The sequence below is a fragment of the Hibiscus syriacus genome, unplaced genomic scaffold (genome assembly GCF_006381635.1).
Source record: "Hibiscus syriacus cultivar Baekdansim isolate YM2019G1 unplaced genomic scaffold, ASM638163v2 tig00110584_pilon, whole genome shotgun sequence".
Classification (NCBI taxonomy): Eukaryota; Viridiplantae; Streptophyta; class Magnoliopsida; order Malvales; family Malvaceae; genus Hibiscus; species Hibiscus syriacus.
In genome coordinates, this window is record NW_024062792.1 from 4,155,120 (window position 1) to 4,173,771 (window position 18,652).

The 18,652-nt window shown below is 36.4% G+C and overlaps 1 protein-coding gene across 6 annotated transcripts; it reads left to right on the plus strand.

Moving 5' to 3' along the window:
• The first annotated feature begins 284 nt into the window (after positions 1-284).
• Positions 285-12,859, plus strand: LOC120133579. Of its 6 annotated transcripts, none has more exons than XM_039150142.1 (13): positions 285-491; positions 700-980; positions 1,383-1,477; positions 4,915-5,751; positions 6,261-6,346; positions 6,468-6,562; positions 6,640-6,948; positions 7,031-7,465; positions 7,617-8,181; positions 8,329-8,559; positions 8,668-8,792; positions 9,828-10,198; positions 11,716-12,859. In XM_039150142.1, exons 3-13 carry the CDS (start codon positions 1,451-1,453, stop codon positions 12,649-12,651), a joined length of 4,017 nt encoding a protein of 1,338 aa, XP_039006073.1. In that variant the 5' UTR covers positions 285-491; positions 700-980; positions 1,383-1,450; the 3' UTR covers positions 12,652-12,859. The 6 variants fall into 6 exon arrangements, with proteins under 6 accessions (XP_039006073.1, XP_039006074.1, XP_039006072.1 ...); XM_039150143.1 differs by having other exon boundaries at positions 1,400-1,477; XM_039150141.1 differs by having other exon boundaries at positions 700-976.
• The last annotated feature ends 5,793 nt before the right edge of the window (positions 12,860-18,652 follow it).

Here is an 18,652-nt window from a genome sequence, read left to right on the forward strand (position 1 = left end):
TAATCTTTTATTCTTTTAACCAAATACGGTGATCTTACATTCCTGCTAAATCAACCAAACACAAAATATAACATTATCAATAATTCTATTTCCTGATAATCTTTTATTCATACTAGTAATTTTATATTTTGTGAACCAAACACACCTAAATAATACCACACGTGTAAACATCGCCATTCGTTCATGCCTGAATAACACAATCCCATATTCGCACGTGCGATGAGACAATCACGTCTTCCTTCCAACTGGCTTATATTCCATTCCCCGCAGCTTAAAGCAAAAAAGAAAAAAAGAATTGGGAAAATAAGTTGTACTTAAATTGCAGCACTGAATCTGAAAGAGAGTTTAGAAATAACTTTTTTTACGAAATTTTCGAGAAAATATTTAAGAAGAGACCAATAGAAGAGAAGAGAGGACAGAGGTTTTGCCCTCAATTTACGAGTGAGCTAAAATTCATAAGCGGAGGAGATAGAAAAGAGAGAAAAAGAGAGGTAAGATAATTTTATTTATTATTTTCTTTAACAATTTCATTCTCTGTTTTTACTGATTAGAGAAGAATGATTCGTTTACAAAAATTTCAAGATCTCTTTTTCAGATGAACGAGTGAAAAAGTAAAGGAAAACCTAGAGTGAAAAGATTGTTGATTTATTTTCATGTATATTTTGCGGCTATCAGATTTATTTTAATTTTATTTTGTAGAGAACAGGAGGAAATTTGAAGTATAAATTGGGGATTGAGATTGAAATTGGAAATCGGAGTAGAAAACGTTTCTTTTAGTGAGTAAAGTGGGAGGAGAGACGGAAGGGGAATATATAAGAGAGTGAAAGAGAGGACTTTGTTTGATGTTCAATTTGCATTGTGATGGTTTGCGTCCTCGATGGCAGCAGCGGCGAAAGCAGCAGCTGTTGTAGTGAGGCGGAAGGAGCGGCGTGTTGAAGAACTTTACAATTCGACCGAGTTAGACACTGAGCCAGAGGCATGTAATGTCAAATTAGCTCTTTATTAGGCTTTCATCCGTTTTATCAATCAGAAGCATTTGAGTATTCTTTTCATTTTTTTCTGATTTTAATTAATAGTGTTTTCCTTAGAACTTATGATTCCTTAGACTTACACGGGTAATATGTGGAGATTTGTTGTTGCATATCATGAAATGTTGGATGGCCTATGCTGGGATGGGAATTAGGGTTAGGAACGTTGGAAATTGGATTTGTTTCTTTGGTTGTGTTTAGTTGTGCTGGATAGCATGGCTCTATGTGAGGGTTAAGATGCAAGCTTTTGCTATTATGTTCTTTTAGATGTTATCATGTTACTAAACTTGAACAGTTTTTTGTGCAATGGATTATACTTACTGGGTTTTGTTTAATGATGCTTATTTCATTCAGTTTGATGTGCTTTATAGATCGTGTCTGCTTTGAGAGGGACTTATTTCACACAAGTTCCTGCTGATGACATGGATCAGAGGCATCGGAAGAATATGGTGAGAACAAGGTCTGGAATATGTGTTTTTAAACCAGTGTTGTCAACGCTTGGGCCTAGGATCTGCAACATTGCAGTAGATAATGAAAGTGCCTTAAACACCTTTTAGCTAGGTGCATTTGATCAGGTACACACTTGGTGTGTGCCTAAGTGCGCTTTCTTGTAGGGAAACGGGCATAAAAAGCTTGCTTGATTGAAGCTCTCTAGCATTTCATTTATTATAATGTTTTTATTAATTTTACTTTGATAGTTAAAAAAGGGACATTGTGAACAATCCACTTCTCATTTTTTAAACATTCAACAACAAACTTTGGACCATATAGAAATGTTGCATATTTACCAAAAATGATAGTAAATATTGCATGTTTTGTATGTTAGCAGGCTATAAGGCTTAAGCACATACACATATTGCATCACCTTTCTGTGCCTTGCAATTTCATGTTAAGGTTCTAGTGTTAGTGCCTTGCATCCTTGAATACTTTTCTTAAATAGCATTTTTTCCTTCATTATCAATGTAGTCTAATGTCTTAAATTGAAAGATGGAAGAACATCTGTTTATTGGTACAAAGAAACCACTTCGCATTTTATGTTAAACTTCAGAAACTTTCTCGGTGAAGAGTGTTGAAAACTGGAAGGATGAAAAGATAGATGGGCAAGGGGATGACTAGAATAGAAAATTATTGTGCTTTTCGAGGAATAATTTAAAAGTGGAATTCAAGAAAATATTCTTATTTCGTATATTTTTGTCTCCTGTTTCCTGATTATGCTGGATTAAAATATGTCAAGCTAAGGTCACAAATGTATTCCCTTCATCTTTCCCGTTTTCTCAATTCTCTCTTAGTTCTGAGTTGAAATTTGTTGCGTTGCATGCATGCACCTGTCTTTAGAAATGAATTAATATATACTCAGCATATATGGCTCCCGTTGTGGGGTCAAATGATTTATCTGAAGCTGCCTTTTCCATTGGAATATATGGCCCTTCATTGCTTTATTACTATTTTTAATTTGTATGTATTTGTAGATTTTTTTTACAGCCAAGATAATGCTAATCTTTTGCACAATTAAATTTCAGTGAGGAAAAATGTGTTCTAAAGTGTTAGTGGTTTACTTAAGTAATAACCCTTACTACAGTTGTAACGAGAGTTAATTATTTTGTATAAAAAATTATGCATGGTAAAATTTTCAATTCCTTGATTCAGATGTTGTGATTATGAAATAATGATTCTCTTGAATTTGTAACTTATGTTTTGTGAATATTCGTATGGACTTTTTGTTGCTGTATTATATGGTTAATTAAGAGTTATGTAAATTTGTCACCATGAATGCAGTACTATGAATTATCGTTGTTGACACTTGTAAGGCTGAATTTGATCTAGTAATGAGTCTTACAAATTACTGCTAGTATTAGGCAATGTTTTGAATTATTGATACCAAGTAGCTAAAAAATGAAGTTGATTCTAGCTGAACTTGATAATATTAGATTCGATGGTGCTATATATCTGATAAAAGAGTTGAAGTTTTCATTATTGCTTTGCAAGCAGCATGTTCAGATCTTTTTCATGTGCTTTCTTATCAAGAGGGAGGGTTGTTTAGATCATCAAAATTGAAAAAAAGGTAGAATTTAGGAACTTGGGCTAATTTCAATGAAGTGTATAGTGCATAATATTGAAAACAACGGTTAATACATGTCTATTCTATTTTGAGCCAGAAATGTTAATTCATTTGCAAGGTCTTTAGAACTCGGGCCAATTTGAGATGAAATAATACAACTTCAAAGCCTGTTATAAAAGTATATTCAAGTTGTTAAGAAATTACTTTCTGCTGAAATCAGTCTTTATAAGGCCATGATTTTCCTTAATGCAACTCATAGTATTATTCAGCTGTCAAGATCTGACTGCTGACGATTCAGGCTGATTTTGATTGAATTCTGAGCCATTTGGGGTCTGATGCTGTTGCTTGGTTGCTGAAATCAATCAGAGATTAGTCTGGTGACTTGCATGACTAAATTATTGCCAATTTTAAGTGAATGTATGAGGTTATCACATGCCATGAAAGCTGAACTTGAATTATTGTGAGTGAAACAGGATGAGTATAAGTTTGCAGTAGGAGGAGGTAATGACAGAGGACATTGGGTGTTCTATAGGATTATTCAGTAACAGAGAATAACAAATGACAACTCTATTTTTATTGTAGCAATCATGCACTGCAGGGTTAAAACTGTCAGCTTTGACTATTTTGTATGAGGATAAAAGTTTAGTTTTGCTGTTGCTTAAACATCTTGATTTTCATGTGGAGTCAACAGTAGTCTGGGCTCCGAAGCTTGCGAATATAAGTTGAATTTTGAAGAAGAGCTATAATTTCTCTGGATTTGTTGAATTGAAGCCATTGTACGATATATCAAGGAAATGCAGTAAGAGGCTGACCTTATTTTTACTGGAAATGGAAGGAATCTTTATTTTGAAGTTGAAATACCATGCACTATGTATGATGCCGGGTTGGAGATGTTATGATTGCAGTTGCAAGTTGACTTGGAGAATGTGCTTCACATAGGATTTTATTTGTTGATGTTATTAGGACATGATATGAAGGGAAAATCTTATTAGAATAATGAAAGTTATGTTGCACCAAGTAAAGCTAGGTTGCATATAAATTGATTGCTTAAATTTGATAAAAACTTATCCAAAACCAAACAGGAACGGGTAAAGTACTAAAGTGAAAGATGAGGCTGAAGTAATTTCCCTATGCACTATATAATGGCTTCTGTTGTCCTATTTGATGGACCTATCAAATATCTTAAGCTTATTTGCCTCTTAGTCTGTTCAGCTATTCATACTCTTACATTCTTGTCCGAAGAGGTATCAAATCATAAATGAAGCTTGAGTAACATTTAGATTGATATTTGTTGCATTAATGTAAGTACTGATGGTATCTAATTTACAGACCTTCAAAATCCTTATATTCATATGTCCAGTTATATAAGATGGAGTATAGAAATTATTATATAATTTTTGTGGCAATCCTTTTTTTTGTGTTTAAAATATTGCTTGTTCTATTTGTAAGCATCTCAAGTTGCCAGTTGTTTACCCAGAATTCATCTTTATCTTAAAAAAACCTGCTATTTTATTCGGTTCTTGGAACCATTAAGGATCGGATTGGTGCTTTATTTGATTCCTCATTTCACCTTTCTGGATTATCTCTAGGCTACTAAGCTCTTCTTTATTTTTTTTGTCTTGCTAATTCATGCCTTTCTTTTGCCTAAGTAGAAAGCAGAGCCTCTGAATATTATCTTATCTGATGATTGAATCAATTTTGCTAACAGATTTGTATTAATTATATTTTCTTTGGATGAAAAGTCGTTAACAAATCTGTTTAAAGGCATAGATCTAGTGTTCTGTTTCCCCCCTCTTTTCCCTGCTTAACGTTGCTCATTTTTCTTAGGTACCACCTAAAACTCTAAAAAGATTAATTAGGTGTTCCTCGAGTCAAAAAGTTAATACAAAAGGAGAATCTGGAAACTGCAACGTGTGCTCTGCTCCTTGTTCATCTTGTATGCACCTTAATGTATCTCAAATGGGATTGAAGAAGAATGAGTTCTCTGATGAAAATGATAGTGCTGCTGTGTCAAATCAATATTTTATCAATGAGGATAAAAAAAGTGACAGCTTACAGTGTACTCACAGTGAAGCAAGCAATTTACTGAGTGTCAATTCAAGTCATGATTCTTACTCTGAAAAAGTAGAGAGTAAAGCAACTGCAAGGCCATCTGATACGTCAGAAGATGTCGGGATTCTGAGAACCTTCTCAAACAAGTATGATGGCTCCAGAGGTACCGAAGGCCATGATGATAGTTCTTCATGTGCTGGTAGAGCCAGCGATGCAAAAGCAGTTTTCAGTTATTGTAACAAGGATTTAGACAGTAAGATTTCATCTCGAAGTTCAGTGTCACTTTGTAGTTTAGGATCTGGAAAAGTGCTCTCTTCCCAGAAGATAGAACTGTCTGAACTTCCTTCAGTAAATGAGGTAGATGTTGGTGGTGGTTCACTGAGGATCCAAAGTGACGAGAGTGCTGTTGGAGTCGGTTCTGAGACTTCTACCAAAATCCATGTGAAATCAGAAGCAGATATTGATGGGGAACCGCTGGATAAAGCTGGTAAAAGCTTGAATGAAGATGAGCACGGTGGGTCGAATGAGTTGGTTGAATTGCCTGGCAAGCTGGAGTCGCTGCAAGCTGCTTCTGGAGATGAGAGTTGTGAATCCATTGCTCTTGAACATGATGTAAGCAATTTTATTTTGTTCTTTCTGAATTGTCTAATGAAGATGTGCATGCATGACTGATTATCACTATATCTTTTAGGACTTAAATTGTGGATGTTGTCTGTTTTGCTTAATGTAATTAATTTAGGAGGAAAGATATTAAAGATACTACATTTTATTTGCTTTTTCCTTTGCAGTACAACTGGAGGTGCCATCACTAGGAGAATGAAGATAGTGATAATTTTATTCTTGAACCTTTTTTATGGTTATGGATCCTGCTCAGATCCTATAATCCTTTAGGTGGTGTTACATTGAAAATGAATTTACAGGTCATTGTCAAAATGGTTTAAGAATAATAAACTGGATTTGGTCAAATTATATTATTAAAGAGAAGCATTCCCTTTTCTTTTCCTTGTAGGACTGCTAGATCTATTTTTTATTTATTCTTTTTAAAAATTATTAATACTTATTTCTATATCAATAGTTTGCTGATTTATCTTTTCTTTGTTTGGCCAATTTGTCTCGAATAGGTTAAGGTGTGCGATATTTGTGGGGATGCTGGCCGAGAAGATTTGCTTGCAATATGCAGCAAGTGCGCTGATGGTGCGGAGCACACGTAAGCATATACATCCCTTTATCCTTATGTTTGTCAGCTGATTTTATGGCATTTCTATTTAATTCTCATCTGCATGCTATATTCATTGGTAAATTTTAACATTGTTAATGCTATTGATTAGATACTGTATGCAAGAAATGCTTCAGAAAGTTCCTGAAGGTGATTGGCTTTGTGAAGAATGCAAGCTGGCTGAGGAAACTAAAAGCCAAAAGCAAGGTTAGTTATCAAACAGATGAGAAAAAATGGCAAAATGATCAGAGCATGTACTGACCTTTTACAATTGAATTTTCAAGGTCTAGGTTATGAGGGAAAAGAGGCAAACAAACTTGGCTTATCTACACAAATCTTAGGTAAGAGAGATGCAGAACATCTAGAGGGTGCTTCAGCTCCAAAAAAGAGTGCTGTTGAACCAAATATGGGATCAACAAAATCATTGAGCCCCAGTAAAGTACCTGCTTTGTCTCGAGAGGGTTCTTTCAAGAACTTGGACAAGGGGAAAGTGAAGTCATCTCCGAAACTTTCACTTGGCAATCATTCTGGTAATGACATGCTGGAAACTGTGTGCTCTCCTATTTCTGGTCCAAGGCTGCAATCACCAAGGCGTAAGTTGTTTGATTTATTGGCTAAAATATTTGCCATGCATTTTTTGACATCAACATTGGCATACTGTTGTATTTGATGCAGGTACCTTACTGAAATCCAATTCATTCAATGCCTTGAATTCCAAATCCAAAGTGAAGCTTGTAGATGAAATTGCACTTCAAAAACAGAAAATTTCTAGACAACATGAATCACTTTATAACAAGGAGGAAGCTTCTAGAGTTATAGGGAAATCCATGTCATTTAAATCCATAAACTCAGGGAGACTAAATACCACGGAATCAAAGTATAAAATGCTATCATCTAAATATCCTCCTGTCCAAGATCTGAAGGGATTAAAGCAAGTTAAAGAACAGATATCATTAGACAGGAAAAATTTATTGAAGCTGGATCGCTCTTGTTCTAGTGTCTTCACGCCTAAAGTTGATCAGAAACTGACCCCTCATGCAGACACAATTTCTCATTCATCTGCAAGCAACAACAGAGATACTAAGTCTGTCCGGTCTGATGGAAAACCAAGTATGTTATCAAGATCAACCAGCAATCTAGACTGCTAACATTTTGTTTTCTTTTAGAGTTCACTTAGACTAGAATATTCTGTTTTTACCTCATCTTTGTTATTTTCTTTTGGCTGATCTTAACCAGTTAAGAGCATTCTTTTACTTTGTAGATTCAGGAGTTCCATCCGCGAATGGATGCATTTCTTCTGAACAGAAGTTAAACCAAGTTAAACTGAAGGAGGAACCCTCATCAAGTTCTTCATGGACAGCTGAGAGGCAACCTAGTAATATTGATGGAATTATATCAGATGGGCTGTCTTCAACCAATCAGAGTGAGAGAATGGGTCATACACCTGAATATTGTTCAGTTTCTCAGGCTTCTGGAGCTGATTTGTCTGCTCCAAGAAATTTAAGAAAGGAGATTAATAAAGGCAATAAGTTGAAAGCTGCAATTGAAGCAGCTATTCGCTTGAGGCCAGGAATATGTGAAAGAACTTCTCAAGATCCATCATCAGTTTCTGTGAAGACGAAGAATATGATTTCTGTTGAAGGTACACATGAAAGCCAAACCAATCTTCATAATCAGGCTTCCATTGGTAATATGAAGTTGATTAATTCACATCCTACTGATGCTGTAATTTCTCCTGCTGGCGATGCGCCTCCTTTAGTTGCTTTAGTTGCAGAGTCTGCTGTCTCAAAGATGTTAGCCATCCCAGAACATGAATACATCTGGCAGTAGGATTCTTCTCCTTCAATTGAACTTTTTTCTGTTCTTTTATTTTTTTAGAAGATGCTCTCTATTTTGGTGGATTTTCATGTGTTGTTGCAGCGTGCCATGCCCTGAGATGTTTCTTTAATGAGAGTGATTCTGTGTTCATACAGGGGGGCTTTTCAGGTGTATAAAATGGGAAAAACTCCTGAGTTTTGTGGTGGAATTCAAGCCCATCTTTCAACCCTTGCATCACCTAAAGTGCTTGAAGTTGTCAACACTTTTCCCCTCGAAATCCCCTTGAATGAAGTGCCTCGCTTGAGCACCTGGCCTACACGGTTTCATAATGGTGGGCCTAAAGAAGATAATATTGCTCTATACTTCTTTGCCAAGGACCTTGAAAGGTAGATATAAGTACAATTTGTTTTTCCCTGTCCACCTGTCTTCCTCTCTCATTTTTTTATTGGTTTGATCATTGATGGAATTTCTCATTTCTTCTGGTTATGTTGCAGTTATGAGAAGTACTACAAGGTCCTTTTGGATAACATGGTCAAGAACGACCTTGCCCTCAAAGGAGATTTTGAGGATGTTGAATTCCTGATATTCCCATCCACCCAACTTCCTCAAAATTGTCAGCGTAAGGCTTGTTATAAAATAGAGGTGTTTAAATAAAGTTTGGTACCCTGTAATTTTCCTTTTCGGTAGGCTATATATTATTTGACCCAAGATTCACGAGGTGAGGATGAAAGTATATGCTTGTTTGCACCTCAAATTGTGTTTCTTTACGTACTGCCAAAGCATAGTCCTGGGAACTGATTGTGATTTTTGCTTCTTGCATACTTGCCAAAAACACAGTTGTTTTTTTTTGTTAAGAATAACACTTTGTATATTTCCCCTGTTAAATGCAAAGCTTTAAAACAACTGGATGAGTCACAAGTTCATAATGCCATAGCAAGGTAAAAAGCAGTGTATGTGAAAAAAGCGGCATCTCTTTATTCCTAAGTATGATAATTGGATCAAATGTGTTTTAGTAGGATGTGCAAGTGTAACAAGTTGATTACGTGTTTTTTTGTTAATACTCTCTGCATAAGGCAACACTGAATGTTACCAGGCGTTTTTTTTTCTGTTCAGTCGACTTTGGTGCTGCATGCTTCATTGTATCATGTTTACAGTTCTGTAGGTTTGATACTGTTTCTTTAGCACACTTTTTTGTCATTTTACTTTTTGGTTTTTGTTCGACAACATTGACAGAAATGGCACCACTTACAAAATATATTTAATTGAAGGTCTGGTGAGCTACTTCATTCTGTTTTATTTAGATGGTTTTCTTGGAATTAATAGTCTGTTTAGTGGTCTTAAATGTGAGATTTCCTATTTCTGAATTAGCCTAAGTCAGAATCTATTGCTTCTTAATCCTAAATGAGTTGGGAAGAAATAAAACCTACCATTCCACCTTCAGGATGTGACATTATGCGGAAGTTCTTACATATCAAATTATTTTAACATATTTCAACTCATAACCATTTTAGAACTCTGATTTTTTGTATATCATTGACCTCTTCTTAATCTTAAAGTTGCTGGTAATGTTTTGCCTGCTTCCTGACTCTGAAGTTGCACTTAACAGGACTGCAACAAAATTTGGATGATAAAATTTGTGCTTTATTTTTTGCAGTGTGGAATACCTTATTATTCCTCTGGGGTGTTTTCAAAGGAAGAAGATCAAGTTCCTCCAAGAGTGTATGCATTCCTAATGCAAGTATGGTACGTTTGGATGGAGAGAGCTCTACTGATATCTGTCGGCCCACAGAGAATGATTCAACATATGGTAGTTCATGCAATGTAGCAGTAACTAGTTCTGTTAAAAAGATATATATCTCAACAGAAAGAGTTGGTGATTACAAGGTCTCTTCTATTGAGAACACATATGTGGGAATAAAAGCAAATTTGGAGGAGCAAGACGGCAAAATTGACACCAAGTACTTGTCTAGAAATGCAATAGGCAGCATAAAGGTTCATCCAGACATGAAATCCAATAGTCCTCTGGTAATATGTTCTTCTGTCAATGCATGCTAGTTAAAAAATGTCATGTTCATGTTGCTGAAGTTGATTGCTTCTTGCCATTATTTGCTAATCAACCCCACAATCAGCTTGAGTGTTACTTATATGGTGACATTATGAGGTCAACAAGGAAATATAATATTCCAACACAAGAGAATAAGAATCTAGTTATCATCCTAGCTTGTCAATCAATGTATGGCGCATTTTACGTTGCAAAATGCTTATAGATTTACACATTGATCACTCTGATTCTATCTAGTTTTTAGTTTGTCGAAGAATGTTGTTGGTTTTCTTCTCTAATTTTAGTGCTGTTAAAATTTATTGCAAGGTTAATTTGTGTAAATTCTAATCTTTTAAATATTTGAGAGGCCCAAAGTAAAATTTCACCAGGTGCTGTTACCTGCTATTACTTTGCACAACCTTTAATAAGTCAACTTGAAGTCAAATCCTATGCATTCATGGATAGCTGTTGCGTATCTGTTTTCTATGTTCTTATCTTTCAATGTGAATCTCTCTTGCTACAAATGGGATGCAGGTGTTGCCTCAACTGTTTATTGATTTAAGACAAAGCTTGCCTGGGCATAAGGCAACCTTTTTCTACTGGATGATGGTTTTTGGATGAAATGGTGGTTGTTTATCCTGTTGTTGGTGCATGGGTACAATATCTGGCTGTATATTTGTTCATTTTTCTTGAATCAATGTTTGGACGTTTATTTGGACTTTGCATGTTTTTCCCTTTGCTGTCATCCTACTCACCAGATATAAAAAAAAGAGAGGAAATTAACTGCAATGTTTCCATTTATGGCAGTGGTTATCATGGGTATTCTCTGTGGACCTCGTTAAATTGGTTAAATGCTTTTTTAGAATTGCACAGAGACCTCGTTAAATTGGTTAAATGCTTTTTTAGAATTGCACAGAGACCTCGTTAAATTGGTTAAATGCTTCTTCAGAATTGTTGAGCCACTTTGCTCAAATCAGTGTTTTATTTTCAAATATTTTCTTTCTTTTACGTTATCTGTAACCAATTAGATGCTTATTGTAGGACTTACTGATATATTTTAAGCTTGTGTTGATGTGTTCTTATTATCTAATGTATGTTGTCACTGTGTGAGATTGGTGTTTAAGAATATTAAACCGCAAAATCTAAGGCATTAGTATGGGAAAAAAGATGCTTTGGATAGCAGTTCTTTTGATTCTGAGTGATGTTACCGAGCCAGATAATTTCTGATTCCGACCTTCATCGACATGATAAACAATGTCTGTAGCCCTTCATTCTTCCCACACAAGGACTAGTAATCATTGAAAACTATTGTTTTTGTTTGTGCGTGCATTTGGACATTTTTGAGGTGGGGAGTACGGGGATTGGTTGAAAGACGCTAATATTTTTATGATTTTCCAGTTGATTTGTGTATTCTATTTTAAACTTGTTGCTGTTTTTTATTAGACAAACAGGAAAAGACAAACTCCTTGCCCTGAATGTTGACTTTGGCACTATTTTGTAGGAGGATGGCAAAGTTCCAGATTGTAGATTAGACACAGAACTCAAACCTTGCCTTGAAGTTTCTGAAACCAATATCCTGTTGATCGAAGTTAAGAAAGAGGATGTACATGTACAAGAAGATCATCCATCTTTAAAGGATCACCCTACTCAAAACCCAAAGGCAGTTACTATGGGAAAAATTGATGGAGAGTCTGTTAAAAACAGGGAGTCTAGGGATGCTGGATGTGCTGCTGATGTAAATGCATATTCAAAGAGAGACAACTGTTGGCAGTCGAATCATCAGAAACGCCCATACTTGGATCTTACCGTACCTGTCCCAGAAATGTCTACCGATGCAAGTGAAAGAATGCCGTGGAGTGAAGCAAAGAGTGTTTCTATGGATGGAGGAAGTGATAATAAAAGGTTGAAGACTGGTTTCGGCAGAATATACCAATATAACAGTGCTATAGATGAAGGTAGTTTTAGTGATAGTGCAGCATCTGGTAGACATGGTCTGTGTTATAGGTCTTCTGTTGAAGAGAAAAGATGTGACATTGCTTACAAAGAAAAAGTTATCCCCGAGGACGGCACGGGAAGCAGAGAAAGGTTCTTCTTTCCCGTGGTTTCAGATCGTGCAAGGGAATTTCTGCCGATTAAGGATGAGGACAGAGTCATTGATCCCTCCCCGAATCTCGAGCTTGCTCTGGGCGCTGAGATGAGACCACCAAACAAGGGGATCCTACCTTTCTTTGTTTCCACAGCAGATAAAAGTGACAATCTGGGTAATGTAACAGGAAAGGAAGAGGTGGATGATGTATCTGCCTCCCTATCCCTTTCCCTCTCGTTCCCAGGAGCAGGATGGAATTCAAAGTCTGTTACCAAAACCGAGCAGCTCTTCCCGGAAAGCAATCGAGTGGATACTTCCCTCCTATTGTTTGGGGGATTCCATGACAAATAGTGTCGTGATGGTCCAAGGTTTGTTTATACATTACATGAATATTGTAAAACTGTTTACCAGTTCACTAGCTAATGTAACTTCCTTGGAGGCTTAGTGGGAGAAACCCACATTCCATCTGTTTATAACCCATACATACAGAACTTAGCAATAACTTTGCCCTTTTTTTACCCTCCTAAGGATGCAGACAGTATCAGCTGCTTGTATATAAAGAAAACTAAAGCTGTCTTGAGAACACAAATTTCCGAACCAACGTTTTGGTCTCCGACGAATTTTACTCTTTGCTTATCTGCAACGCACACACATAGGTAAATTGCTATTTCAAATCAGATTCAAAAGGTTCATTTTTGGTAAGTTTTTGATGAATTATGATAATTAATAAAAGTCGTATAACAATTTTTAATGTGGGTAATATTCTCGTAGCTACAATATATATCTCTCCTTACCAGTAGAAATTGGTGGGTTTATTAATTAGTAGTTGGGAAAACTATAAGAATGATCACTTCTATTATTAATTTTAAAAATTTATATTTTAACTATTTATATTATCGTTTTGTTATACTTTGTTTACCGAATTGTTAACCGGTAAACTACTTAAATGATCACTTAACTATGGGGTTTATGTCAATAATTATAGGATTGATGTTGATATCATCACCATTTTTAAAATTTTGTTAATATGTCCACTTAACTATTTAATTGATTTAAATATAGTCATCTATCGTTAACATTTAACAGATGTGTTTACGTGACAATTAACAAAATTGATATAATTACATATTTGACCCTTAATACTTGTATATTCAATCAATTAGGTCTTAATTTTAATTTAGTTTAATAGATTAACTCTTCAATTAGTAGGTGACATGTGTCAACATATGATGATAACACGTATCAACACTTGATTGGAGGTTTTCTTTAGAAATTTTAAATTATTTCGTTGAATTTATTTTCTATCCAAATAATAGTGACACGCATAATTGGATAGGGCAAAAAAAAAAAAAAAATAACTGTAGTAAATATTAAATTTATGGAGGTTTTATTTTAATACTTAACCTGATGCCCCCTCCATACAAGAGTCCTAGGTTCAAGCCTCTATAAATGCATATGTACAAGTATTGAGGATTATATGTTAACACGTCGTGGTTGGCATGCGTCATATTCTGCTAACTACCATGTGGCATATTAAAAATGATTAATTTTTCATTTAATATTTATAAATTAAATAAATTTGTTTCATTTAATTTTGCTTATTCTTTCTAAAATTCACCTAGCCCATCTTTATTTGTTGCATTTGGTATTTCCTTTAAACCATGTTTCTTTCATCCACCAGGGACATTGGAAAGTTGAAGCTTTCTCTTTTATATTATCTGATAAGAGGGTGAGATCAGTCAGACTAGTAATTTTTGACCGAAGTTGTAACACCCCAAATCCGAATCAAGGATTGGGAGCATTACCGAGATCAATAAGCAAGTACAAGACCATTAAACGTTGAATTAGACGCACACAACGGACATTACAATTGAAGAGTCATTTTTTATGTAACAACCCGAAAAAAAATATTTAAATCGGTGTAATTTGGTAAAATTTAGTGACTAAATTAAAAATTTTCAAAACTTATAGGTTATTTTAAAAGTTGAAGGAAATTTAGGGACCAAGCCCTGAATTCTTCCAAGAAATATCGACAGGTTTATATTATAAGCGTGTTTTCTGATTGAAATCAGAAAACACATGCTTTATTTACAAAAACTTTCTTCCTCCCGTACCTCTACTTTCAAGCTCAATTCCGACGCCGTCCGACTTCCAATCGTAAAATTGAAACCACCATCGTATTCATCGTCGACCCGTGAACAAAACCTAGTAAACCAATTTTAGCGAAACGCTGCCAAACGCCGTGAATTTCGAGTCAAAGTATCGACGTTTTTTTTAGTACCATCGCCGGGAAAATCTTAAATTCATCTCCGATCGTTGATCGGTTTTCGACACCTCCCGCACCATCGTGTTCCTGGTGTCGTTCCGAGTCTGACGGTGTCGTCCTTGTCTCCGTAGGCGGCGGCGCGTGTGGGAGGTAGAGCGGTCAAAGATTCGGCCGAGTTGAAATCGAGCTCTCCACCGTTAAAAAATTTGAACCGATGTTGGTAAGTGACTCAAAATCGCTTAAAATAATTTTTAAAATTTTTGCTGGAATTTTTGGAGACCGGAAGAGGTCTCACGCGCCGCCCCTACGCATGGGGAAAGATGCGAATGGCTGGATGATGTTCTGACCGGTTTGATCAGTCGAAACCGGTCTGAATCGGGTTGACCGGTCTGACCCGATCAGTTGACCGACTCGACCGTTGACCCGACCCGACCCAGTGACATTCTGAGAATTATTTTGAAAAATGTGATATTCTGGGAATTATTTTGAAAAAGGTGACATTCTGGGAATTATTTTAAAAAAGATGACATTTTGGGAATTATTTTGAAAAAAGGTGACATTTTGGGAATTTTTGAGTGTGGACTATTGAACCCCTTTGACCGGCTTTAAACGGCCATTAAACGACCTTTGATTTTGTTCGAGTATACCTATTCTGACATTTTTCGACGTGCCGAATCCGTTTTCGAAGTCCGTTTTTTCAAATTTAAACTCAAAGGCCTCCAAATCATCAGTCAAACCCGTTGACTTTGACCAAGAATTTGAATTTTCGAAAAGTCATACTTTATGTTGTTCGACGCCCTGATTCCGATTCCGCACTCCGTTTGATCAAATTCAGACTCGAAAGCCTTCAAATTGATAGTCAAATCCAAAAAATGCTTATGTACTAAAGAGTTTAAGCTTTAAATGGTTGAGTAAGACTTGGGACTGATAAATTATTAATGTTTGAAGGTACAAGAGACTCTCCTGACCGTTCGACAGCTCGACCCAGCTCCTCTAGATCAGTTAAGCCGCGTGTGCCAGTATTCACCCGTAAATTTTATGATTTCAGAAATTAATTTTGTTACTCATTAGTAATATAGTATTATTATGGATTAGGTTCGAAAACAGTAGCAGAGCGTGGCGAGGTCAGCAATCACTAGATCTACTATTTGAACCTATTATCGAGGTGTGTTCCCTGTGCATTACTTGATTGTTTTATATGTTTTAAAATATGGTACATTGAAAGCTATGGTTTAATGTTTTATTAATCCACCTATTTACTGGTGATGGTTTATGGAATATGACTGATATATGATTGGTTTTCATTGGTATATGATAACATTGATTATGAAATTATGCTTACTGCATAAATAGTATTTTTAAAATAATGATTTTGGGTTGGATTGCATTACGGAGGTACAGCTTTGATCCCGCTAGTAAACCTTATGGACCTAATGTGACTCTTGGGTAGGCCCATGGGCCTCAAGATGCTTCATTAGGTTGGTCCCCTTTGTTGTGTGCTTAGGGTAAGCCCTACGGACTTAAGGATACAGGCCTCAAAGCCTATCTTTAGGTTGGCTTCCTTTCTGCTGTGTGCTTAAGGTAAGTCCTATGGACGCAGTTATGGGGAATTGCGGATGGTGTACAGGAGAAGGGTTTTAAATTACGAGTTTCAAAAGTTAAACTTCATTATGGTTTGATGATGAATTTCTGAACTATTACTCAATTACTGTACTTACTATGATTTTATTGTACTATTGGGACATACTGAGCCTAGCTCACTTTTCGAAAATATTTTCCCCTTTCAGATACTGTTGGTTAGATACTCGGATCAAGCACTTGGAGGATCAACATATCTCTTGAAGTATATCGTATTGTAATGTTTTATCTTTTAAGTTGACTCTATTATGGTAACATGAGCCTTATTTTAAAAGTATTGGATTTTATAATGAGTACTCCTTTTGCTAATTTATATCCATTTATTATAATTTGAATTTTTAAATACATGTTTTAATTAAATTGTTATTTTTCTCATAATTATGAGTTGGTTTTTTTATAGTATAATTTATTATAATTTCATAAATGTCATTTATAAATATGATTTTTCGTTGATAGAATAACTGTTTCGGAAAAATGTCTTTAAGAATCATGAACGTGATCCACTAGACTTAGTCGAAATGCATAGGTCGGGTCTAGGGGGTTACATTTAATTGGTATCAGAGCTTTTGGTTTTTAAACCTCGGACTGTGTATGAGTCCAAATTGAAAATACGGTTTTGAAATATTTTACAAAATAAGTTGCTAAGGCCATGTCTTAAATTTTTTACAGTTTTAATTGTGTTAGATACTCCAAGTGCTTATCTAACCCTAAGTTTTATCTTCTGTAGTAAACTAGAGATCTACCAAAATGAGTGTTAGATGTGGACGTCGAACTAGCCGTGGACGAGGTCGAATGGCTAGATTTGCAGACCCAATCGATGAGATTCGAGTAGATCCCCCACCTCCGACAGGTGATCATGCTCTTGCGACCCCAACGAATTTGCCTTTTGCCGCTGGTATTGGCATGACTACACCGATCATAGGAGCGACTGATATTGAGCCTGATTCTACCAGAGTTGTACCTGATGAGAATTTTGGTAGACAATTTCTACAGTTGATTCAGGGAGCGGTCAGAGCTGCTGGTGTTGGATCCGAGGTGCCTATTTCTCAGACTCTGATTGCCAATAGAGTCAGAACTTTTGGAGGACAGATTGGTGGACCTCCTACTGAAGCGGAAGATTGGCTCCAAGATACAGAAAGACGTATGGATCAGTTAGGATTGGATCTAACTAAGAGATATCTGGGTGCAGTGGCGATGTTAGATGGCAATGCCCACACCTGGTGGGAGTCAGTAGTCAGTAGTGTTTCGGCTGATCGTCTGACTTGGGATTTCTTTAAGGAACGCTTTAGGAGCCGTTTTCTGGGAGAGCGTTACTTAGCTCAGAGATGACAGCAGTTCCAGGACCTGGTTCAAGGAGATATGACCGTTTCTGTGTATAAGATCGAGTTCTTGAAGTTGCTAAAGTATGGATTCAGTATGTTACCTACTGAGAGAGATCGATGTCGTAAATTTTCTCTAGGACCCAGATATGAGCTATGTAGGCAGGTTGTTACTTATCAAGATGAGATTTTTGATGTGTTGGTGGGCAGAGCGAAGGATGCTAAGGAGGTAGAGACCTTAGCTCCAACAAGATATCGTGTTGATCGAGAGCAGCCTGGGAAATTTTTTGGTCCGAACGAGTTCTCTGCACGTCCTGGAAAGAAGAATCGTACTTCAGGTCCTTTGAGAAGCAATACAAGTTCTAGGCCTGCAGTATCTTCACCTGCAGTTGTCAGTCGAGGTGGTTCCTCATCGTTTTATTATGGGCCCCTATGTGAGTATTGTGGTATTCGACACAGAGAAGAATGTCGTAAAAAGATGGGACTTTGTTACCAGTGTGGATCCAGTGGTCATTTCCGGAGGGATTACCCACAGTTAGTTTCATCTGAGAGGACAACTAACCAGACTCCTGCGCGTTCCCAAGCATCAGTTCAGACTCCAGCCAAAGGTCGTAGTCAGGGATGACCTTCCGGATCAGCATCTAGAACAGATAGTAGAGCCCGACCTCAGCTGAATAGAGAGCCAATAGTTTCTGAGGCTAGACAACCATCGTTGGATTATACCACTAGACGTCGGGATGACAGAGATGAGCCTGAGGTTATTGCAGGTACATTTACTATATATTCTATTCCATACTTTGCATTACTGGACAATGGCTCCACCCACTCATATGTATCGAGTTCCGTATCTCGAAACCTTCAGATTTCGATCGAGAACACTGATAATACTATTACGGTTACGAGTCTAGTAGGACATGCAATATTAGTGAATAAAGTATTTCGGCGTTGTCCTCTGGAGGTTCAGGGAGAAATTTTTTCTCGCTAATCTTACAGAGCTTTATTTAGAGGAGTTTGATCTAATTCTTGGGATGGATTAGTTGAATAAACACAAGGTTAATCTGGATTGCGAATACAAGCGAGCTACTCTGAAGACTTCAGATGGTCGGACTGCTGTGTTAATTGGAGAACG

What these genes read in the sequence shown, in the direction of transcription:
- LOC120133579 (XM_039150138.1), top strand. Translation starts at nt 878, where the DNA reads ATGGCAGCAGCGGCGAAAGCAGCAGCTGTTGTAGTGAGGCGGAAGGAG. An exon ending in CCATTGCTCTTGAACATGAT is followed by an intron (nt 5,752 to 6,260) that starts GTAAGCAATTTT and finishes TGTCTCGAATAG; the next exon opens with GTTAAGGTGTGCGATATTTG. An exon ending in AACTAAAAGCCAAAAGCAAG is followed by an intron (nt 6,563 to 6,639) that starts GTTAGTTATCAA and finishes TGAATTTTCAAG; the next exon opens with GTCTAGGTTATGAGGGAAAA.